Source organism: Centroberyx gerrardi, chromosome 16 (assembly GCF_048128805.1).
Source record: "Centroberyx gerrardi isolate f3 chromosome 16, fCenGer3.hap1.cur.20231027, whole genome shotgun sequence".
NCBI classification, from domain to species: Eukaryota; Metazoa; Chordata; class Actinopteri; order Beryciformes; family Berycidae; genus Centroberyx; species Centroberyx gerrardi.
The window spans coordinates 534028-558994 of record NC_136012.1 but is presented as its reverse complement, the minus strand read 5'-3'; the positions used below and the strand labels follow the sequence as shown (position 1 = coordinate 558994).

The window sequence follows — 24967 nt, the reverse complement described above, 5'->3', positions numbered from 1 at the left end:
ACCTAATACACCTAATACTTATCTGACAACCTGCATTTAAAACTCACATCTATTGTGGCATTCCACATTGTGAGTAATAACATTATGGAGACAAAACATCAGGCTGATAACATGGTGGAAAGGTTTTAATTTCCCCCTTTTTTTTAGCTTAGTATTCTCTTTTTGTGTTGTAGTTGCAGTGAGAGGCAACCATCAGTGTACAAGAAGAATCAAATACATGCTTCAAGACCAACAGTTCTGATTTTCAAGGTTCCAGGGGAATGATAGGAACAAAATGTTTTTCAAAGGACTTACAAATCATAACACACTCAAAGCCGTTTATGATCAGGACCTTGCTATTAGATTTGATGTGTCGCTTTCCCTGCTACAAGAGTTACATATTGGATTGTACAGAAATATGTGCAGAGACCTAGCTCAAAAGTTCTCAATCCCAAGATATATTCTCTCTACAACCAGAAGAGCTGATGATAACCAAAACATAAAACTTTGCTATATCAGAATTACAAAGTGGCCAGTTTTAACAGCTCTATACACTATTAACTGTAGGAAAAGTGACAAAGGGGCATCCATGATTTTTTTTATTTTAAGCAGCCTGTACAGAATGTGGAAAACAGTTTTATTCACATTTGTCTATTGTATTTTATGTAAATTCATGACCTTACAATGCTAACTTTGATATGAAAATATAATTTTCTGTTTCACTTTATGTATTGTATTACTTTGCTCATGTCTACTAGTTGCTGTGAAGAGAGGTTACCATTTTACCCGGGCCATCACTGGGCTGTCAATGGAACATCAATACCTTATTGACATGAATGAATTCTGTTGTATTGGGAACAATGGAGGCTGATGACAGCCCATCTACAGTACAAGAAACCCAGACTTCAAGAAACAAGACTTCAGGTACTGCTCTTTGAGTGGACTCTTCATAGTTCACAGTTCTGTTTGGATTAGCATCAGAAGTTACAACACTACACTTGACAAGCATTTATTAGAGTAATAAAAGCGATAAGCGATATAAGACCTTATAACCAATCCTGAAACTAAAGTGTGCTATGTAGAGATTCCATTAAGACATAATGATATCCACACACGCGGGCCAGCTGTGTTGCTATTTTCACCTCTTTTTTAAAGCTTGTTGTCAAATTATGGTCTGGAACGAAGCTCCTCCCGGACCATTCAGTAGCGGCCTGATTTTTTAAAAACTAGCTTGGCTCCTCCCTTGCGGTTCACCCTGTCCAATTCCTCAAAATCAATGAATCAATGAAGCAAGCAAGTAAACTTATCAAACTACTAAACTTGCCACCTACCTCTTCACTTGTCATTGTTTGTACCACACGTAACCTTCAGCGGGAGAAAGGCCTGGCAAAGCGAGACTGGTAACCGGCTAATCCACTGGACTTAGAATGACTTAAAATGTTGCAAACATCACTAAGAAGGCCCCTTGCATTGCTTTTCTCCATTGTATAGAGGTTTAATTAATTCATCAATAGGGTTAACAGGCTCAGCCATTCTCCCCAATATACCACTCTTTTTTGGCATTTCTGCTTTATTAAAGAGTCATAGAGAGAGACAGGACAGACAGGGCAGAGAGAGGGGATGACATGCAGCAAGGAGCACAGGCCGAACCCAGGCCACTGTGATTAGGACTTTGCCTAAATGAGTGTGTGTGCGTGTGTGTGTGTGCGAATGTGTGCAACTTGCCATCGTGCTGCTGCTGTTGTCGTCTTTGGTTGTTGATGACAGGTTGAGGAGGGGGAGGCAGGTTGGGGTCGTTGTTGTTGTTGTGGTGGTTATTGTTGTTGTTGTTGTTGTCATTGTCATTGTTGGAGTTCTGGTTGCTGACCAGTGCTGAAGACACTCCGATGCCAGTTCCTGCACTGAGGCCCACCCTGGCACAGCCCTGACACACACACACACACACACACACACACACAGATCAGCTTCTAATAAATCTAAATAATGCTGAACTTTAGTCCCACTTTAGTCTTTGAAGCGTGGTCTTGCTGATCTGACAAGTTTTGTTCACCAACACAAAAGGGATGTTTTTTTCAAGCAGGTTAAAAAAGGATTTCTTAATTAGGATGGGAATGCTTTGAAAGATTCTCAAACTTAGGTAATACTAACACCGTAACAAGATTAATCCTGACCAGCTAAGGGGAATGGTAAAGAGGACCACCTGACCATGCCCTGCTTACAATTGCTAAGCAGAGGATATAAGTTTTTTGTAAACATATCAGAGAAGCAGTGAATGATCTTGATTACCAAATATTTAAAACTATCATGGACTTTCCGGAAGGGAAAAAGGTTGGATGGAAGTGCATGTGCTTCAGAGTTTAGAGTAACAAAAAAAATTAACTCTTGTAAGTTTAGCTTATAGCACAAGAATTTTCCAAATTGATGTGAAGTGTAGGATGTGAGAGTGGGACGAGGCTGGGTCAGAAACATAAGAGCAAATTGCCTGTATATAAGGAGATCTTGTGCTCCAAACAGCCCCTTTGTTTACTTCCATCTTGTCCTCTACCTCAATATTGTCTTTTTTTATTAAGAATGGGATATGGCCCAAGTGAGTCTCATCCACCTCTGATATGATGGAAACAATGCCATTGGATTGATTACATATTTATTGTAGAATTGATCAAATCTATATTGGTTAACTATGGAAGTAGTGTTGTCATGATGCCAGAATTTTGACTTCAAAATCAATATCTAAAAATCCGATCACAAGACAACATCATGGCAAACAAGTAAAAACATCAAGTGATGCGTTACGGCACTTAACCTGCATGGCTTTGTAGCTTTATAGGGTTTTGATGTCAGTTGGGTGTCTGTCGGCTATGTAAGCGAATAGTACCGTCTGCTGTGTTTTCAGCCATTTCACTCTGACTGCTACGGTCCACTGTCAAGGGCTAGACTGCCCTATGTCTATTCCAATCTGCACGTATGCACCCTCTGGAGTTGACACTGAAATGGATTTTCAACTTGCAGACCACATTTAGCTCTCCATATTACATGACTTTCTAAACCAGTCACCAAGTTAATGATTTTTATCCAACCCCATGTTTTTAAAGCTAAATGTCCATCTTTTTGCAACTTAATGACGGAATCACAGAACAATCTGCTTTGTTTGATGTTGATGGTTCAGACAGCTTAATTTTTCAAGTTTCAAAATTTTAAGTGGGTTTGGCCTGTTCGTTGACTCTAGATTGGTTATTCTAAACAAGCTACTGGTTCATTTAAGCAGAATTTTCTGTATAGCCTACTTCTCAAGTTGAAGTCTGGTTTGGCAACTTATTCTCAAGGCGCTGTTACCCAGATTTAAACATACAAGAAGAGAGTGACAGTGGTTATATTAATGTTAGCTAGCAAACATCAGCTATCTTCCATCTACCATGACAAGAATAAAATGACACGATTTTTGCGTGAAAATGGTCAATAGGCTATGTGTGCGTGTTAGATTTGTATGAATGTCTGTGTTAGGTGTGTATGACAGTGTGTGTGTGTGTGTGTGTGTGTGTGTGTGTGTGTGTGTGTGTGTGTGTGTACCTTCGGCGGTTCTCTAAACATCTGGTCCAGACAGATAAATTCCAGACTGGGCAGTAACTCTATGAACTGGGAGAAGGAGTCCAGTTTGATGGCATGACAGCGAACCAGAGTCAGATCAACAAGGCGGCTCCATCGGGACTGATCTGAGCACAAAATAGGCAGAATAGAACATAGTACAATCATATAAAGCACACCACAACCCATGATTTTTCAAAAACACCTTCAGGTTTACAGAGTGAGAAAAAAAAGACAAGAGGAAAAATAGGGCCCATCAATTACCATCAAAAATACACACAGTATCCTCTTTATTGGGTATACCTCCCGTTTATGCAAAGCTCACTCCTCCAGACAGTGAGTACCATATTTTTAAAGCCTATTTATTAAGTATGCCAGGAGTTGAGTGTCAGCTGAAATATTCTCAAAAGGACATTGATTACATAAAAGGCGCACAGACCAAGTATAAGTCAGACAGCAAGGACATTATTATACAGATCCAGGAACTAAAAGCAAAGCAGGCTCATTCAACAGATGAATCTGAACGCATCGATGAGAACCAAACCCAAATAAATAACATCATCATCGAAGGCATTGGATCCAATCGTGCTGAGAAGACACGGGACATGAGACTGAGAAAAAGGTGTATGAACCGTTTACAACCAAGCTTAAACTGGACACGGACACAACTGAAATTGAGCGTGCACACAAAAACGGAAAATTCGAATGGAATGCTGGTCTGCTGAATAATGTGAAAAAGGGCAGATTTTTGTGTGTGCCTAATTATTTTTCATGAGCTACTTGGCATGGTCCATTTCACACACAAGGCGACAAGGCAAAGACAAAACATTGGCCAAAGCCGCGAGTGTCCTGGAGTCTATGGTGAGATGCTTGGAAAACATGAGGCCAACCAAAACCAAAAGACATTTGGATGTAAATCCAAACATTGTGCAAGTCACTTGGCATTTGCATAGGTGAGGAGGATGAGAGAGCACACAAGCAACCTATCATAACAACAACTGCTGTCGACTGCGCAGCTGTTACCAGCAGCCTTGGTCAGAGGGAGCACCAGGGAAGTACAGCAGAGAGCATGAAACAGAAATGGGTCGGACAGATGTACTTTCCTGTTTTGGATACACTTGTGGGTGAGTGTTCAGCAAGGTTTTCAACGCAGTCAATGGCAATAGTGAGCGGTGCAGACGCAGTGTTTAAAATGTGACTGCGGAGGTGCAGAGTCATATGTTACATATTAACAAATAACTGGCAGTTTGTATGAACCGGTAGTTATCGGTAGTGAAAATTTTGTGTAACTGGTGCCATAGTGGTACCAAAGTTTCGGTACCCAATCCTAGTGATCAGTATGTTGTTGGTATATGCATTTATGATTTAGTTGCCTAACTTGAACATGGAAGCTCTGAATATGTGCTTTCATTTTTTGGATTACAAAATAACGGTATTCCCGGTGTGGGGCTAATAACACTGGTGTGGACTCCAAGACTGTGTGCCACCAGTAACACTGCCCACCACGACAACCCTAGGAGTAAGCTGACATCTTAAACAGGTTTGAGATTTGAGTATGAGTTTATGCACGTTATTCTGACCCAGTATGACATGCATCGGGTTAGTTCAGTAACCAGGTTAACAAGGGAATTCTCCATGCATAAATGTAACCAGTGTGTGCATGTGTTAAGGGATAGCAAAGGAATGTGTGGGTTACCTGTGATCCAGTGGTGAGGGTTATGCAGGTGAGGACAGTTGTAGATCAGCAGGTATTTGATATTTGTGAACACCTCATTCACAGCCTTCATGCCAATATCGGTGATGATGCCTGGGTTCTCAATAACGTCAGCCAGACCATACTTCACCAGCTCCGAGTGACTCATCTTACCTACACACACACACACACACACACACACACACACACACACACACACACACACAGGCTGGACATTAAGCCTTTTCAGGTACATTAATAGCCTTTTCAGTTACACTAATAACCTTATATAATAATCTTTCACTTTTCAAAAAGTCACTTGATGAAAACAATGATTGCTTTTACAATATAGTCTTCACTAGTAACATAAATTACTACTACAGCCACAGTCACTTATATCCACTTAATTTGGATATAAGAGAGTTGTTAAAATTCATGTGAACTTATGTAGAACAGGACTTTTTTGTCGCGTATTGTCAGTGTGACATTGACAAATGTCTCCACATTGTAAGTGTTTCCAACAGAGGTGCACTGGTGCACTTTTTTCCAAATGGAAAAAAACAAAATTGGGAAAGACAACAAGAAGTGTTGGTCTGCTCTGACAGAGCAGGAAAAACTGATTACACCTCTGACACACTATCCAGATAATCAGATGTGCTCTACTCTAATGTCCATGAGCTTTCTGGCTCACTGGCGACAACCTGCCAATTTGAACTCTGAAAGAGAGCTTTTACTTTAATGCATAGCCTAGCAGTTTGTATAATATTGTGCTCATGAACAAAATCTTAAGAAGTTGGTTCAAAGATAGGCAACTAGATTGCAAAACAAAACAAATGGCCTCTATAGACAGATACCTACAGAGCTTTCAATAATATGCAATCTTATGTCGAGATCAGACAAAAAGTCTCAACTCTGGCCCAGTTAAAAAATGCTCTTGGCTCTTGCAGCCATGCTTTGTTATTTTCCGAGTATGTCAACGTCAACTGCAGAAGTTACATATGACACATGGTGCATTTGGTTTCATGACAACACATATGGAGTAGACACTCCCATCTCTGCAATTTTGGAGACCGATTACAGAGACCTCTTATCCCGTGCAAATTCGCCATTAACATTACAGATTGTCCAGTGTTAACAATTACAATAATGCACATTGTCCTGAAAGCTAATCCCATTTGAATAGGACTTAAGTTTCCATTGTGGTTGTATGACCATTAGTTGCTTCATTGGAATATCATATGTGTTGTTTCTAACATGTAAATTTGTAAGATAATTGGATGGAAACAGAGCTTATGAACTCTCCCAGTGTATCACCAGAAAGAAGGTTAGCTGATGAGATATAACCTGAAACTGAACCAAAAATGTCCTCTTTGGGAAGGGACATTTCATTTGTAATTTCATTTGGGGATGAGCTTAGAGAGTAGGAATCAGATGGAGAACTTACACTGCAACAGGAACTCGTCCACATATCCCAAGTGAAGTGTCTCAAACTGAGGGAACTCCAGTTCAGCCATCTTGAGAGCTGAGAAAACTCCATCTTTAGTTAGCGAAGGCTGAATACGCACCTCATGAAGCCTGAAAAACACATGACCATGCAGTGGTTTTCAAACTCCCAATTACAACTAAGTAAAATTAAATGAAATATTCAAGTAAGCCCCTATTAATCAATAAGACAGTGTAAGTGACATCTGGGTGGGACTGAATCCCACCACAACTTTCTGTCTGCTTTCCAACTGTCTGAATAAATTCAAAATACAAAAATAGCTGAGTGGCGTGCCTACTCCCTGACATGATAAGTGTAGTAGTCCTAGAGACAGGGCACAGAAGGGACATGGAAATAACTGTGTGTGTCTGAGCTAGGGACTAATATTTGCGGCTGATACTGTCCTTTATCAAAAATAGGATCCGGTCCAGTCAGTGTCGTCCACATCTGATATGATGGATATGATGCAGTTTGATTTGCATATTAATTGTAGAATTGAGTAGCCAATACATAAATGGTGGTGGTAGTAGCAGCAGTAGTAGTATTAAAAGGAGAAAAGTCATCCTGGGTTTCAATGGAGAGTTTTAGTGTCCTGTGATGGTCTAAATGCTATTCAGAGGCTTTTCCCTCATTATTAGAATAGAATTCTGTGAGACACACTGACTAGTGGTCTTTTTTTTTTTGGCATCAAAATAATCAAATGTAAATGGTATTAATATCGGCACAAAATATCAGCTATCAGCAGCTTCAATCCAAAACCAGTATTGGTAACAGCCTTGAAAACCCCATATTGGTTGAATCCTACACTGAACTCCTTCCTTTGGACAAGCCATTTTTACTTTGCTAGACGCTGCTTTGCAAGCCTGATTTAACAGAGAGTGCATCACTAGCCCACAAAATGCCAAACAAAAGCTTTTCATTTTGCTTTAAATACATATATTAAGACACTGTGTTTTTCCTCAGGGAGTTTGAGGACTTGGTGGTTGGTTGAGGACCTGCGAGCAGCGGTGATGATGAGGTAGCCCAGGTCCACTTCCAGAGCGTTCTTACAAGCTCCAAACACAATGGTGTGGAGGTTCCGAAACCCTCCTGGAGAAACATAAACATAGATCATTAATAATACTATACTGCTCTACTGCATGTGTACAGTACCTCAATACAACACACGCTAAACACTGTAAATCCACCTAGCAATAAACACACAGAGCATACACAAATGGATACAGTTGTACACAGAGGTACAAAGAGCAGAAACTCCTTCCTCTAGACCATGGGTCTCAAACTCGCGGCCCGCGGGCCAATTGCGGCCCGCGAGACGATATTTTGTGGCCCCCACCTTAATATGAAAGTTTAATGTTAGTGCGGCCCGCGAGTTTTATATGGATGGCACTTTACAGTATTGTGTGCGGAGCTGAACGAACCTACCAATCACGGTGGGGTATATGGCTCTCGGGGGTGGGACATCGACCGGGCTTGATGCAAGCAGAGAAACATTTCTCAATGAGTGAAAGTTACAGCAGCGTTGCCATGGAGAGTTTTCTTCCGTGCCTGGCTGGCTGCCTCGTTTCTATTGGGCACACGCGGACATTCGTCCCAGCGCGCTGCGTTCACAACACTTCCAAAAAAAAGATTTTAAAGTTGCTGCCCAGCGGGACATTATACGTATATATGTCTCTCTCTGACAAAATAAATCAAAGTGATGCGTACGCGGCGGGATAAAAGAAAAGTAAGGAACTCAATGTAGCCTAATGTAGTCTGCAGTCACATAGCGACACCTGTCCGTCGGCGATAACAGTCCCCGGTAACCCGGACCAATTATAGGGTCGCACCGTTATTTGTGGGTCATTATTTTTTATTTGCATCGTGCTATTTGCATTGCCTCACACGATGAACACTACATATATTTCTATATGATGTCATTTGTTTTTTTTGTTTCTATGACTACTGCCAGGTCTCTAGCAGCAAGGAGTAGGCAAGAGAAGCCATGTTCAGAAGAACAGTTCATGTTCTTCAATGTTCCATTCATGTTCAGGACAATTCATATTCAGAAGAACCCATTGAGGTTAAAGAACTGTTAATAAAGACGTTTAAATCTTATTTTGTGTTAAAAAATAAAAATAAAGACATTTGAGAAGATTGGAATTTTTTTAACAAAGCTTTTCTTGTGGAATACCTGATGCGGCCCAGCCTCACCCAGACTCTGCCTCCAGCGGCCCCCAGGTAAATTGAGTTTGAGACCCCTGCTCTAGACAGACCACACACACAGACTGACAGACAGACAGCCAACCGTACATAAAGACAGACTGCTGACCGCTACCTGTCTTCCATCGCATCCGGTCCTCCTAGGATCAGTACCCTCAATATACACACAAAATTTCCATTTGGACGGGGTTGGTTTCTCCACGGTAGGAAGAGTAATTGTAATTACTTGTTATTTTTAATCCCTGTAATCCCTTTTAATTACCAAGTAATTTTATTCCTGTCTGAAGGGGTCTTTAAGCTTCCATGGGACTAGTATTATGTGGGGATCTCAAGTAACTAATGAATTACCTCCCAGCCTCTTGGTTTCATGAAACAAATTAATTTCTAGAATTATTGGTGACCCAGACAAAACTGTGCAAAAATCAAGATTTTACAAATTTTCCAGATTAGGCAGAGCAAAACTTTTGTTTTTGTGCCAAAAATGTATTCATAAGCTTTGTCTTTAGTTTCTACTACTGCCTCCATTTTTCATAACAGGACGAAGGCTTCTAGAAGAAAAAACAATTGCATGCCAAAATCAAATTACGTACAGTTGAAATTACAGAGAGTATCATCTAGGGTTGCTGCAGGTTTCAGAAAGACTTTTTAAAGACCTTTTTAAAGGAATAGTCCACCCAAAAAATGAGAATTCAGTCATATTACTCACCCTCATGCCAGTTTAAACACAGGTGAAGTTTGTCAGTCCATATAACATACCCGGAGGTTGCCAGCACAACATCGTAGCAGCCTTCTCCGAAAAAACTGAGGTCTTTGGGGACCGATCTTTAGAGTTCCAAAAAGAGCAAAAAATACCCATAAAATGACTCCATACATCTCATGCAGCATAATCCTCCTGAAGCCAAACCATCTCACAGTGAGTGGAAAACACAGATGTTTACACCATTATTTAGCGCAATTCTTCATTACAACCGTTCCAAACCCAAACCTGGCGCATTCATGTGAATCTATCCGACTTTCTCTTTACACTCCTAGTCACACAAGCTGAAAAAGCTCTGCTGAAAGAGCCTCACTGGGATCTAATGTTACCTTTTCGGTCTTTGGTCTGTTACCTAGCTGTGGTAGCTTCTCACCCCAGCGCCGATATAAAAAATAATTTGAGTGAGAGGACTTCCTGGATGGTTCAACAGAGAGAAACCTGTGAGACTCCGTGACCGGGCGTCATTGCGGAATACAACTAACTTTTCACAAAAGTCTAGCTCTGGCTAATCACTGATGTCAACTGTTTTCGCAAAAAAAAAAAGGCTGTAGTGAAGAGTTGCGCTAAATAATGGCGGAAATATCGGTCTTTTCCACTCACTGTGCAATCGTTGGCTTCAGGAGACTTGTATTATGCTGCACGAGCTGTATGGAGTAATTTTATATATATCTTTTACTCTTTTTTTGCTTTTTGTAACTCTTAAGATCAGTCCCCCCCAGCTTGGAGAAAGCTGCTACGAAGTTGTGCTGTGTGTTATATGGACTAACAAACCTCACCTGTGTTTCAACTGGCATGAAGGTGAGTAAATAATGACTGAATTTTCATTTTTGGGTGAACTATTTCTTTAATGCTTCCTGGAATTGAATTTAAGACCAATTTGAAAACCTACACAAAATAAAACAGCGGTATAAGAAAAAGGACAACTGGAAATTAATTAAGGGACAATTGTGTAAAGCAAAGCAGATATGATGCATTTTGTACTACAAACCCTGTTCTGGATCACAGTCATAGCACCCCTATATATTTCTAAAAACTGGTGGTGTGAGACGTGGACCCATATCATGTAGGGAGGGCCCGAGGCATATCCCCAAGGACAACCCTCATCTCCTCTTCCTTGCTCATCTGTTGCTCTCTCTTCCTCACCCATCTCCTCTCACCTCTTTGCCCTCTTATCCTTCCTGATGAGGACGCCGCCGCCGCCGCCAACTAGCTAATGAGTTTAGTTCAACTAGCTAGATATCATCACTGCTCATGTGAGCCTATCCTGACATAATGTAGCTCCCCAGACTGAGGAAGCATAATATAAATCGCCTTTAGATCTAACTTTACTCAACCCGAGTCTAATAGTTCTTCGCCAGCCTCTCCTCCTAGTCTCCTGCCTTTCTCTTCCTTGGTACATACCTCAATAAACTCATCTGAAAGATTAAGCGGGGAAATATCTGATTTAGCCATGAAGGTCTAATGAACTTTGGTAGTACATTGGGTTGTGTAGCTTCCTGGCCATGATATAACCCCAAAATCGGTGATTCTCTGTTATCTGTTGCTCCGGTACAGGTGGTTGGAGAATTACATGGCCTATATCATGGCCAGGAAGCTACACAACCCAAGGTACTACCAAAGTTCAACATCACTTTAAGTTTTGCCGCCTGTCACAAAACTTGCTATCAGTATCCATTAGCTAATCACGTCTCTTAGCTAACCTTAGCTAATTCTTGACTGTAAGGAAGCTAGCAAAACCAACTGAAGACTTGAAGTACATTGCACCTCTTGGATTAGTATTGCAGGACAACGTTGGTCATGCAATTAAGTGCATTGTACATCAGTGATTTTAACAAACAATCTCAATGGCATTAATGTATTACTGTATTAAATAAAATACATAAAAATGACTCCAATAAATTACTGAGGGGGTGTATCATTCCCATCAGACTCTAGGATACATCTACCACACAACATATTTTTGATCTATGAATGATGTACCATCAATCCAGATGATAGTAGAATTGACAGAGGACATGGGAGTTCACTGAAAAACAGTAGGTCATTTGCCTGGTAACTATTATTCCTGCGTGGATGCGCACTCTGTAATAATCACAAATAACATTGATCCACATGTAACTGAAATCACGGAATCACTCCAAATGCACATTACCAGACCTCTTCTAGTAATACCAATGCCATCCAGACATATACACTGCTCACCTGATCTCCAGCTGTCCTCCACCACATGTTGGATGAGCCCTCCCAGGAAGGGAACCCTGACTAGTTCCAGTTGTTCCAGGTTACGGGCCGATGCCAAACCCGTTACCAGGGGAACATATTTGAGGGAGTTGGTTGGTCCAGCGCAGTTACGCATTACAAAGGTTCTCAGGCTCACGCAAAGGAAGTCCTTAAATGGCTGTGGTTTGGTGAGACGAACCCACTTTAGGTAGAGGTGACGCAGCATGGACACACAGGGAATCTCTGGGACATTCACACCTATGAGAAACAAAGGCTATGTGAAATAGCTAAACATACCTATTTTAGGTAGAGGTGACACAGTAAGAGCCAACAAGGTATTTCTGGGACAGTTAGGACACTAAAATCTCATAAGACAGACAAAAAGATATGACAAATGTTAGATAATGACAGAATTTTCATTTTTGGGTGAACTATTCCTTTAAAAACTGACTAGGCTAAAATAATAGCCTAAATATCAGCATACTGTCGGCTAATCAATCTGTATTTATTATCTAGTGATATTACAGCTGCACAAGGCTTTTATTTTGAAGTTTAGCTTCCATGTGTGAGATGTGTTTACACTGGAGAAGATCTGGGGAAGAGAGAGGACACAAAAAAATAACTGCTTTCTTTGCCATTTTTATGCGTACCATTGGGCTAGTTTCCGTATGAACCGACTTACGGCAAGATGCTGAGGCGGGAGATTTTGCACAAGCAGTGGAAAAGTGGCACTGCAGCTGAATAAAGTTGTCACTCATGCCACCACTAGGTGATGATCTTTTACAAGCTGCTGCTGTCTTTTTAAGTAGGTCAAATGTTTTGACATCTGTGCAGTTAGTGGAAGTGGATATAGTTGATTTAATCTGTTTCAGCTCATGTCCATTAGCTGTTTGACGTTAGCGAATGCTAACTTTTCTTCTCCACTAAAGGTAGGCTAAGCTATGTTAGTTTATAGCATTTAAGGTGCTATATTAAATTAAGTTGATGACCCTTACTAGCTAGGTTAGCTAATATGCTGATTTTGATGAGAAGAGCTAGCAAGAGAAGCACAATCTTTGATAATGCTACGTTAACCTCTTCACTAACTTCAGTTTTCCATTGAGTTTTGACAATTTGCTAAGCACTCGTGCAACAGACACATCTGCACAGTTCTCAAGCAAGTGTGACACACTTTACAGGCTGAATGCCCGGACTTGTGTTGCCACAATAGCAACTAACCCTTAAAATGCCATAGTGACCATTTTATGGTGTACCAGACAAATTACCATAGCAAACAGTGGTTCTATCCATTCAAGTTCTGTGGACAAAACCATGTTGTCCTATATTAGCAGGCACCTGTGTAGATTTAGCCAGATTTTTAGCCAAGACCTATTATTTTACTTAAAGATACATTGTTTTGCTTGACTGCTTGACTAAATGCCACAGACACCCATTCAGGTGTCCCATTGAAGCATTATTTGCTTGGCTAAATACCAATACTACACACACATTGATTAACTCCAACCAAGTTGGAAGGAGGTTATATTTTCACCTCTGTCTGTCTGTCTGTTAGCAATATATCTCAAAAAGTTACAAATGGATTTGGCTGAAATTTGGTGGACACATAGCGCTGGGATCACTTGATTAAATTTTGGTGGTGATCCAGATTGGGGATTTCCACTATTAGACAAGTATCATTTTTTAGCCATAACTATTACGCTGCGTTCATTAGCTGGTGAGAACGTCCGACATCCAGGACTTCCAAGTCGTCTGTGTTCGGCCCCCATCTTCTCTGCAGGACATGTTTGAGGACACAGTGGTTAGACGGGCTCAAAAAATTGTGGCTGACCCTAATCACGTTCTTCATAAAAAGGTACAGATTACCAAACTGTAGATTTAACAGATATAAATTTTCTCTGGTTCCACTGTCGATCAAGTTACTCAACAACAGGCCTAAATAGCCTAACAGGAGTTGACTCTCAGTCACAATGGTAGACTAAATTGTATTGTTGAACTGAATAATATGTACCATTGTGACTTTATTTCTGGTATTGGGAATTGTATAATATGTGGCAGGCCCTACTTGTACTTGTTATGAGGGTTAGGATGCGCTTTAATGTGGTGTATGTGTTACATGTGTCAATGTGTGAGTAATATGTCACGTAATGTAGCGAGCAATGGAATGTAACGACGGCAGCTTTCTTTACGGTCCAAGACAAATTTCTCTACGGAGACCAATAAATTGAATCTTGAATCTTGAATAAACAGCATTACATTAACATGCTTTTTTCTTGGAAAATCAAACCTGAAAGACAAACGATAAACAAACATAAGCCATTATGAAGGCTGCAGCTTTGCAAGTTAGAGAACTGTTCAGCATTGGCAGAGGTTTGCACTCTACCAAGTGCCTTTTAGGGTTTTTTTTGTTGTGCAAGGATTAATATTAAGCAGCCTACAACATATGTTTGTAGGTAACATGCAAGTTTTAAGAACATGTAAAAGATTGTTCAATTAAAGGGTCCAGATCACCATCCATCCTTGCATGATCAAGTAATGAAAGGAATCTGAAATATTTAGCTTAGTGGCAAGTTGCTAAATTAAACGTAAAGCCGATAAGGGATTAAATATAACATAATAGCAGTGAATAGAGTTAACATCAACAAAGCAAGAACAGGAGTATTGCAGCGTCCATCAATTGCTTCGCGTTTTACAAAGCTCACTAAAACAGCTGTTATCTAGTTCAAAGTTAAAGTAGGTCTATTCCATTGTTTCTTCTTCCAGTCATTGCAGGGCTGAGTCTGTCTGAGTCGTCAGAACTGGTTTGGTCATTCCCATCTGTATTGATTAAATGGCTTCCAAGTATAAGGTAGGTGTTAATGATTTTATTTTTCCTTTCTTTCTTTTTCTGCCCTACTTGTAAATACGTTTTCTGCCTCGGATCATCCACTTTTTGTAAGACGTAACTAAACACCTGGTGTAAGTTAAAGCTGGGGTAGGCTGGGTTGATAAATTCAAAACCTTTTATGCAAAACACAACCAACTGGCTTCTGTTGTTGGTTTCGCTGGTTGCACTGGTGTCAGTGCAATTCTAAAGCCCGCCTACACCAGTGTGACTGAACAGGCCAAACGTCTGTTAAAATACAAATCCAATAAACTTCAGTCACAATGTCTACTTCCCTTCAAGTTAATGTCTCTCCTTATGTTTTTCCTTCAGATGATTGTGCTATGTAGAGGATAGGGATGTCGCGATCGATCGGCCAGCAATCAGAATCGGCCGATATTCAGTATAAATATGAGATCGGAGAATTCCGATAATGCTTTATAGTCGCCGATTGCAAAAACCGATCGATGACGCAAAACACGTGAGCCATGTGCGTTTGTTTATATAATGGTCTGCACTCCTTGGGCCTGGTGCCATGCGCACGCAGGCAGGTTGATAACCATGGATCCCGTACGTAATTCTGAACAGATTTCTGTCATTCAAATTTCTCTGTAATCCGCAAAGTCTGATTGTTAATTCCTTGTGTTAATTATGTTTTTATCACCAGTCAATCAAAGGTTACGATTTGAAATGTAAGTGTCGGGTTTTCGCTGCCTACGGCACCACTCGCTTTGCGAGTCCTTTGCGAGAGGAAGTAGGCTATTCAGTAAGATCCCGCACGTAATTCTGAACAGATTTTTGTCATTCAAACAACTCAGAATTAGTTTACTTATAAACAGCCAATTTACTAAGAAAATTTCGGTTTTAAACCGGGCTCGGGCCCATAAATGCAGCCAATGGGACGGGCCCATGCCGGGCTCAGACAGAACGTGCACGGGCTCGGGTCGGGTCGGGCTTGTTTTTTTGGGCCCGATCTAGGGTCTGGTCGAGACCCTAACAGCGGAGAGGCAACTGAAAAGTCTCATTTCTCTCCCTCTTAAGAACATTCACTTAGGCTATACAAAAACAAAGACTGAAACGGATATATATCTTCGGAGGGTGTCTCCATTTGTTTAACTTGACTCAACAACACAGGCAAGTGGCAACAGTCTGAGTCTTGTGCTTCGGTTATCTCACTAAATCACGTTGCGCTACCTAGAACGCGCATGGTTTTGTTTACATAATGATCATTTTACATAATGATGAAGTAAATATTGAGGTAGAAAAAAAGAAAATGTGGATACTTTTAACCAGGACTCAGTTTGATGGATGAAATGCATGTAAAATGGAAACTGTTAGACCTATAATACTGCTATACCAGCTGCTATAACAAAACAAAAAAAACTATCGGTATGGCCGATCGGTAACGGCAGATATGGCTCATAGACGTTCGGCGGCAAAAAACGTTATCGGGGCATCCCTAGTAGAGGATATACGAAAATATTAAAATGGGCGTGTCTCAGGCAATTACTGGTGACAGGGCACATCAAGCCTGCCAGGATGAGAGCTGATTGACAGTCTCAATGAACTGTCTGTCCGAGAAGCATTCTTTTTTCTGCAGATGTCTTAATTCACAGATAAGTGAAGTGCACATGATTAGCTAGATCATTCATATGAGAGGTTTTGAAGGAAAATTATGTCTTGCTCTGCAGAAACAGATACTTTAAGGGTTCATCTCTCCAGATTTTTCGGTAAGTAAATTTCAATGTTACCTTGCTGTATCCCACGTTAGCTAGCTGTAACAATTAATGTGAATACGCTAATGTATGTCCCACCGTCTAGCTATATGTGACTATATGGTGCTGCTTTCTGCCAGCATAGTCTTCACCCCCCTTGCTCTATCGTGACATCCATCGTTTTTTTACAGTCTATGGGGCAATGGGGACACACTTTGAAATCAATATATGACAAATATTTTAAAATGCCAGCAACAGATTACTCCAAAACGTATCCTCCTCTTCCCTCTCTCACTAATGCAGTACCAGACCCATTGTGTAATGGTAAGGGTGTTGGCTTTGTTGACTACATGCTTGAAAATTCCCGGTCAGAACTATGCCTAAGTAGATATAGTTTAGCAATTATATCAATTATATCATTTGCAATGCAATGACTTCAAGCTAATGTTATCGACATATTTAAGTATCAAGGTTGGGCAATAATTTTGATTGAAAGATGAATCCATATGAGTATGTATGGTTTTAAGTTGTGATGAAACTCAATTGTCTTGGCAGCAGGATGGCCAAGTGGTAAGAATAACTGTCCTAATGTTGGGTGGACCTGAGTTCAATTCCCATGAGTCCAAGTTCTCATCTTTTTCCCTCCCCCTCAATGGTTGAAGTTTTTTGCTGGAGTTCAGTAACAAACAAACAGAAAATGCTACCATGTAAAACATTTCCAAATCTTTTACCACAATAGCAACTTTATGAAACATGAAATACTCATGACGTCACCTGATTAACAAACCTGCATTATCTTTAATATAACACACCACATCATTAATTGATGAAGCAACACATTGAAAGGCTACTGGAGATCATTCTGCCCATCATTTACAAATGTGAATAAAGATATGACACAATACATAAATCATTATTTACTAACATTTGTAAGTTATGAAACATATATGAACTAATGATTTGTTCACGGCTATTAAGGGTTTTTTAATTACTTATTCATTTAAGTTATTATAAAGTGTTATCATACAGGAATCTCAACAAAATAGGAACTAAATCTAGCCTAGTGGTGCTCGAAATAGTGGTAAGATCTGTACACCATGCCACAGGTTTCAGGTTCAAATCTGGGTCAGAATTGTACTGAGGCTGACACTGTCTAGTTGGCTAACATCATTCCTTGTGTCTCAACCTCTGTCTTCTATAGGTGCTTGAACACTCTAATCGTCACTTGCAGCCATATTTTTTTAATTGGTTTTACATAATTCTGCTGCGTTCCGTTGCATTTCTACTGTAATCTGACGGGGATGGTCAGTTTGTTTTGTCTCTACTGTGTTCTACTCATGTTCTACTCACCAACTAGATGCAGGGTCTGTATCTTTGCAGTTATGGGGATGGTCAGTTTGTTCTCAGCAGGAATGGGAAATGCCCCATTGCGGTTGCGGAACTTTCCCAGTATGTGGACCTGGGGCATGTAGTTCCATATGGCCTCCACCAGTTCCAGATGGGAGGTCTCCACACCCTAAAAATAACAAAAGGGTTTAGGCAGTGTCCAAAAATAACTTTTAACCAAGGGCTGCGATATTAAAAGAATTTACCAGACAAAAATATTTTTTAGCACCAAAATAATGAATATATATTATTCACAGAAATAGATTATCCTACCCGTTTTCAATGCCATTTTGTATATAGAATCAGGTGCTGTGTGAAACACTCAATCAAGAGACAGGAGCAAAGTTTTAATTTAAAACCAGCTCACTCACTTATATCAATCAAGTTTGAAGTCAAGTTTGAAATTCATCATGAAGTAACTTACCACATGGCAATAAAGTTAAGTTTGAACATACCAAGACACATACAATTTTAATCACCTCAGGCCATTTGCATATGATTCCAGGAGAGAGACAAGAAGTGTAGAAGTTATTCCCAGCAAGTGGTAACTCTATCTTTGATGATCGGGACAATTAGGATGGATGAAAGTGGCAGGTTCGATGAGGCCAAGATTTCATTTGCATAAAGAAATTAACCTGAGCAGAGAAGAATCACTAATAGGAACTAATTCTGCTTGGACCCCTAATAATAGTAGCAGTAGTAAGTACTGCTCATCGCCATGTTTTTTGTTGACATAAGAGTTTGACTGACTGCCAATCAAAACATGAACTTATCCCAGTTACTCCAACCCAATTATGACATTTATATGTGTCAACCTCAAATCAGGTTAGTTGAATAACTGGGTTAAGAAGGGAATTCACCCTGCGTGGATACTAAGCCACTGATACAACAAGTAACTCAGGGAAGACCTGTAATGCTTCTACTACTCCAGGTATGCTGAACACTTTGCAGCCTTTCAGTACACATTTGAGCAAAGACTCACTGACCAGTAGGTTATAGCTAGCCTGTAGGGCAGGGATGGGCAAACATGCACCATGGAATCCAGAGACTATGCAGGTTCTCATTCCAACCAAAAACTACAGCAGGGGATTTCACTAATTAACATACCCTCAACCAGAAAGGAGGGACAGTATTCAGTAAAATCCTTGCTGTAGGGCCTCATTCACTATATCCTATCACACACATTATACACTGACCAGCAGATTGGGACAGGCTTGTAGCGCCTCCAGTACCCCCGGTATACTGAAAGCCTCGTAGCCTCTGACTCGTCTCCTCTCCAGGTATCGAGGGTGGAGACCGTACAGCTGCTCCAGATCTGGCATCTTCTTCAGGAGCAGCAGGAAGCTGCTGTCTGTGAAACCTAGACCAGACAACACAGTTACACGTGGTTAACCTTCAGCTCAATATGTGCAATAATTGTTGTTGTCTGCCTCACAAAAAGTGTGAATACGTTTCCTCATTAAGTATCATTCAGAAATACAGGGGTGCAAAATAAAATATGATCTAAATCTACTAACTGCAAGCAGTCATGACGGGGCCGGCTAGATATAGCTTGAGAGGAAAAAGAAAAACATAAGAAAAAGAAGCCTTTGGGGAAAGCAGTAATAAGATAAAGATTATCATTAAATCTGTGAAATATCTTTGAAAATATATTAATCTTTGTCACACAGCAAAATGTCTTATTAGGCATCAGCATGTTTACTCAGCATCACCCAGAACTCAAACTCACAACTTTTGACACAACGGCAAGTGATGAACTTGTTGAGCTATCTGAGAAGTGGTGTGATTGGAGGTGGCTTCACATTATGACTAAGGCAACCGCCAGGGTGCATGATAACGACTGTCCATCCATACAAAGATTTAAAACTATTGCCAAAAATTCCGTTTTCAAGATAAAATTCTGATTATGTGCATAGTTTATCTAGACAACATAGAGATGTCTGTAATTTATTTTTACACAGATTGAACGCTCCATAAGTGAAACCCTGATGTTTAAAGATGCTCTATTTTTTTATTAAATTTTTTTGTAGTGATAGCCCTTACCTGCAGGCATATACTCCCACCAGCGACTGGCACATAGATCCACCACTTTGACCACTCGCAAGTACAGAGTGACAGCCTCGCGAAGTTTTCTGGATAGACACTCCATACACATGATGTCCTTCATGGGCAGGTATCTACACACACACACACACACACACAATAAAAGTCATTTAGTTTTCAACATCAGTTTTAACAGAGCCTATTTGGCGGCTTTCTTTCCTTTGTGTCTTGTTGTCCTCCATGCGAATGTTGGCCGAGCCAAAATTATGACAATTGTCTCAGGTGAATGATGTAAGGTTATTTGGCAACACTGACAAATTCTGATTTGAGCATTCAAATACAAGTGGCATTTAGGTCACATTCCTTGGGATTCAAATTTTGTACCAAATATCGATGTGGTTCAGATCAGAATTGAGAAAATGTGACTCAATGGCACTTTTTGCTGTTCACGCTGTTTACAAAACATCAGATCTGTGTCATGTGAGGGGACACGCTTCAGAGTGAATGTAGCCTAAGAGAGTGCCAGGAGTAAAAATAGATTATAGAATATAGTATCAAATATAGAACAGAATAGAATAGAATAAAGCATGGTGGTTCTGAATAGCTGAAGATGTGTGAGGAGCTGGAGGGCAGACTACCTGAATATGTGACAGAGGACTTCATGCGAAAGTTCGTTGATGTAGTCTTTGGGTTCATTGTGTCTCAGGACCAGCTCCCCCCCACTGCTGCCCCCTACAGGCTGGAGTTTAGTGGCCTTCCTCCTCGGACCCATCACTTCCAAGTCAAGGGTCAAGGTTATACACACACTTCCTCCCTCCTCCTGCGGCGCAGGGGCTCGATTACTCAGACATGAACCTTAATTCTGAGCACAACACTAAAGAGGAAGACAGAGGGTTGGGAGAGGGGAACGCAGAGAAAGAGTAAAGGTAAGACAAAACAGAGATGGATGAAAAAAAGACAGCAGGGTGACACCATACAGTCTGGGCCTGTCCCATTACCAACACTTGCGGTTTTAGCCAAGTGCGTACTTCTGTTACGTATTTTTGGTATTTCCCTACAGTGTCCAAGTAGGTGTGAAGACTGCAAGTGTGCGGAGGATTGTCAATGCACATTGGGACATCCTCAACCCGAAAATGTAGTTTCCGGTTGCCGTACCAACTGCAGTTTGTACTGTATTATTGTAAATACGTATAGTTGGGAGTTTGAAACACTGTGTGAAGTTTATTTCTTTTTACTCAGTTTAACTTTCATTACATTACACATACATTACACAAATATTTAAAGGATACGGCTGGTGTTTTTAAATACATTTCTTATAGTTAACAAGTCCTATGAAAATAACAAAATCAACAATGTGTCATTGTGTCATTACAGCTCACAAAAGGCATAGTTTCAATTTTAAAAATCGCTAACTGTTACCATGAAGTCAGGCTATTGTAGTTAATACCAAATCAAATTAAAATGGGAACAAATTCTTCATTACGACGGGGACTATTTTCGGTAGATGGAAAACTTGTTTACGGTCGACTTATTAAGTTGTTTGAGGAAAAAGTCGGCCAGCCCGGTGCATCGCGATGATGAGATATGCTGCCAGAGCAACGGCACGTCTCTTGACGTGTTTTTAATACTTTTTTTTAATACAATGGAGTTCTATGGCTACTGAGACATGGCTTTATTGGACACCGGCTACATGGACGGCACTTGCACCAGCCTCAATTTCTATGTACTGACCAACTTTTGATTTTGTGGCAGTCCATGTTGATATTGTGGTGGTGCGTAGGGCTGGGCAATAAAACGATAACGATATCTATCGCGATAGAACTTATACTCAATATAAACGTAACACATGCTCAATAGAACGGGCGATAGAAATCATTGCTTGGTTGGTTAAGTAACTCCACACAGCGAGAGAAAGCGAGATGACGCAAAAAAGGTAGCTCACCTCATTTTAGCTCCCTGAGTGCTGGACCTGTTCTCTCAACTTTGTCTGAAGCGCACCGCTCATCAATGTCACTTCAGAGTTCTACCAACCAATGAGGATGAAGCAGGGGCGGGACCAAGAGCCATCTTGCAGTTTTGTAGCTAAAGTTAGCTAGGCTGACATTTATCATAGCAACAACACCCGGAGACGCCGTCTCATCTCCCCGCTCCAGCGCTCACCTGGCGCTGCCAAAGCGCTCAGCACCAGCGCTTCAAGCGCAGTCCTGCCTCGCATTGCAGTAGTTGCTGTACAAATCCTACACATGCTTTCTGTTTTGGTTGCTGAAGTTGAGAAGAGTGGTGGAGGGAAGGCAAATCAAGAAATTAGTTTAAACTTTACCGTTCAAGCGTCAGCTCAGAAGGAATCTTTGTAAATTATGTGAGTTAGCAGATTTTAGATTTCAGGCATTCAATATCCTAATGATTATGTAAATGCTGTATTTTGCACAAAGGATATATGCTGACCGGAAATGACAACCTTGCATTTGTTTTTTGGCAGGCACTTAACAGTAGACTGTTCTCTTCTGATTGAAAATAAAAAAAAGCCTCCAAATAACATTGGTATCTTCAGCTTTCATTCAAAATTTAATTTTTAAGCCGACAAAACTGATTTTGTTTATATCGTGATATATATCGATATCGACTGAAAAATGTTATATTGTGATAAAGATTTTTGCCATATCGCTCAGCCCTAGTGGTGTGCCACAAATGACTAGTTCCTCTTTACTACCCCGCCCCCTTGTTTGACGGACAGGCTGCAGCACCTCCTACATATCGTAATGTTCTGAAAAACCATGAAGGTTCAGGGCTTTCAGAAGTTCGTTTCGGGCGGTTCTCAGAAGCACTTCTGACGAAGCATATCCAAGCCTTAAGACAAGTTTATAACACTCAAACTACCCATGGGCCCTTAGTATCTAGGGTTAGCAACTATGCATGTGGCCCTATTTTACATATAAGAACTGAACTGTCAAATATTTCTCAAACTGCTGAATACTTCAATACAGGCATATTATTTCATTACTTTGAAGATGGTGAGCTGTACTACCATTCAATTATTAAGAAATTCATAATATGTACAGTATATAGTATAATTAACTAGGCAACATATTCAGAAATGGCACTGACCCTTGAAAGGTGCAACTGACACCTGCAAAATCATCTTGGCCCAAACCCTGTATCCGTTTTCTGTATGCCCAAGGAGGAAGGATTGTATCAGAGACCACGGTATGCATGGTTTGACATTTCCCATGACATGTCGGAACTCAAGCTATGTCAGTAATTACAGACACATTCTGTGGCTGTTCAGGCCTATGCAACAAGCTTGTCGTCTGACCTCTCCGTGCGTCTCTTGACACAGACATCTTACCATGTAGCACACGTTAGCAAGCTTGTTCTGCTAGCTAGCAAACTTGCTCTTTGTCTACGCAGCATGTCAAGCATGAAGAGCTTCCAAACACCATGATCTGCCTATTACTACTTAAAGTTTAGTGGCTTTACTGCAAGTAGCATTACTTTACAGCGATGCAAGGTAGAAGGTTAATGCTTGCTAGATGAATCTACAAAATAAAATAAATTACCAAGATTATAACAAACCAAGTTAGTAAGCAAAGGCAAAGCAAAGAGCAAACACACATGAACATAAATATCCAAACAAATACGATCTCCAGCTATTTAAGTAGCTTAGCTAACGATATTTAACGGTGATTCGTTAGCTAGCTAACTGGCTAGCATTTCTCTCGAGCTAGCAATCATATGGTTTTCAAGCAAGTTACAATTTACTGGGTGAGAGGTAAAGATGCCTGGTTTATTCCTGTCCTGCCACATTCAGTAAATGTTACGTTACAACCTTGTCAAAAAGTTCACCATTGTCTTTCACATAGCTAGCTAGCTTACGTTACATACAGACACTACGCTAAATGTCGTTAGCCTCCTCTTCAACCCGAACCATACCAATTACAGCATGCATACAAAGTTAAAACATTTTAGTGACGAGGCATCAGACATGTTGTTGGTTGTATAAATATGCTAACCTACCGGTCTCTTTCTACCAAAACGGCTCCGTTAAACAAAGAAATGTGAATGCTGCTGTTTAGCAGCAGTCCGGTGTCAAACAGACATGCTAAACACAGAACTGGGCTGCGTTCCACTGATGCTCGAAAAATAGAAACTTCCGAACTTACCAATAGTCGCAATGAATGCAGCGTGCATGTTTCACGGGAAAACGGTAGATACGAGTTCCCTACTAGAAATACAGTTCACTCCAGCTACAACTTGGGAACTCGTTTGGGTTTGGTGACGGACCCTTATTTCTCAGACTTCCTGAATTCTTCTTCTTCTTCTTCCACTATTTTATTGGGGGATTGCAGCCAAATGCGTAGCATTACCGCCACCAAATGAAGACAAATGGGATTGATCTAGATTCTTTCAATTAGTCTTTTTTTTTTTTTTTTTTTAATGAGAATAAGCTGTTGTAAATCTCACTTCCCGATGGAGTTAAATCGAAATGAAGTCAATTTTCTTTATTCCTTTCCGGCTCATTTATTCTTATAGATCTTGTCTCTCACAATATCGAATGCAGTCAAATATAACATGTTGTCAAAAAACATAAAACATAGTCATAAAACATGTATTCATAGAACAATATTCTGTTTCTCAATGCTTCTGCATTGAGAAACCGGTGCATTACAACTTCCTGTTCCTATAGCCTTCACTAAATCGCTCCACAACCTGCCAAAAAAATTGTATTTGTTACATTATGTATCTAGTGCTAGTAACCATTACAGTGTTGTTGCTTTGTTGGATTGGTTTGTCAATAAGTCGCAAAAAGAAACTTGCCACAGGAAGTTGTAATGCACTGGTTTAGCTGTTACCGTGAAGATGTAACAGCTAAACAGCAGGGACTGGGAAAAATCACTGACGTCAACCTTCTATGGTAATTACAAGTAGCATAAATGGGACTGTTTTGTAAGGAGGACCGTAACTGCAAATAAATAAATAAATAAATGACTCAATAAATGAATTCATATGCCATTAAATGCACCAAAAATAATATTTAAAAAAAATGTAG

At 40.4% G+C, this 24967-nt stretch overlaps 1 protein-coding gene across 2 annotated transcripts in view; it reads right to left on the bottom strand.

The window, feature by feature from the left end:
* The window catches only part of fbxo38 (F-box protein 38), a 59867-nt gene extending 35647 nt beyond the window's left edge, over window positions 1-24220 (bottom strand). The window contains exons 1-11 of one of the 2 annotated variants that reach the window (XM_078289181.1): window positions 24081-24220; window positions 20559-20794; window positions 19921-20054; window positions 19074-19237; window positions 17842-18007; window positions 11899-12174; window positions 7733-7826; window positions 6699-6829; window positions 5258-5428; window positions 3547-3689; window positions 1705-1903 (exon numbers count right to left, since the gene is read on the bottom strand). In XM_078289181.1, the coding sequence (XP_078145307.1) occupies window positions 1705-1903; window positions 3547-3689; window positions 5258-5428; window positions 6699-6829; window positions 7733-7826; window positions 11899-12174; window positions 17842-18007; window positions 19074-19237; window positions 19921-20054; window positions 20559-20692 (1612 nt within the window). In that variant the 5' untranslated portion in view covers window positions 20693-20794; window positions 24081-24220. Of the gene's footprint in view, window positions 1-1704; window positions 1904-3546; window positions 3690-5257; window positions 5429-6698; window positions 6830-7732; window positions 7827-11898; window positions 12175-17841; window positions 18008-19073; window positions 19238-19920; window positions 20055-20558; window positions 20795-23934; window positions 24017-24080 lie in introns of those variants that run through there. The other variant, XM_078289182.1, reaches the window with a different exon arrangement.
* Window positions 24221-24967: the final 747 nt, after the last annotated feature.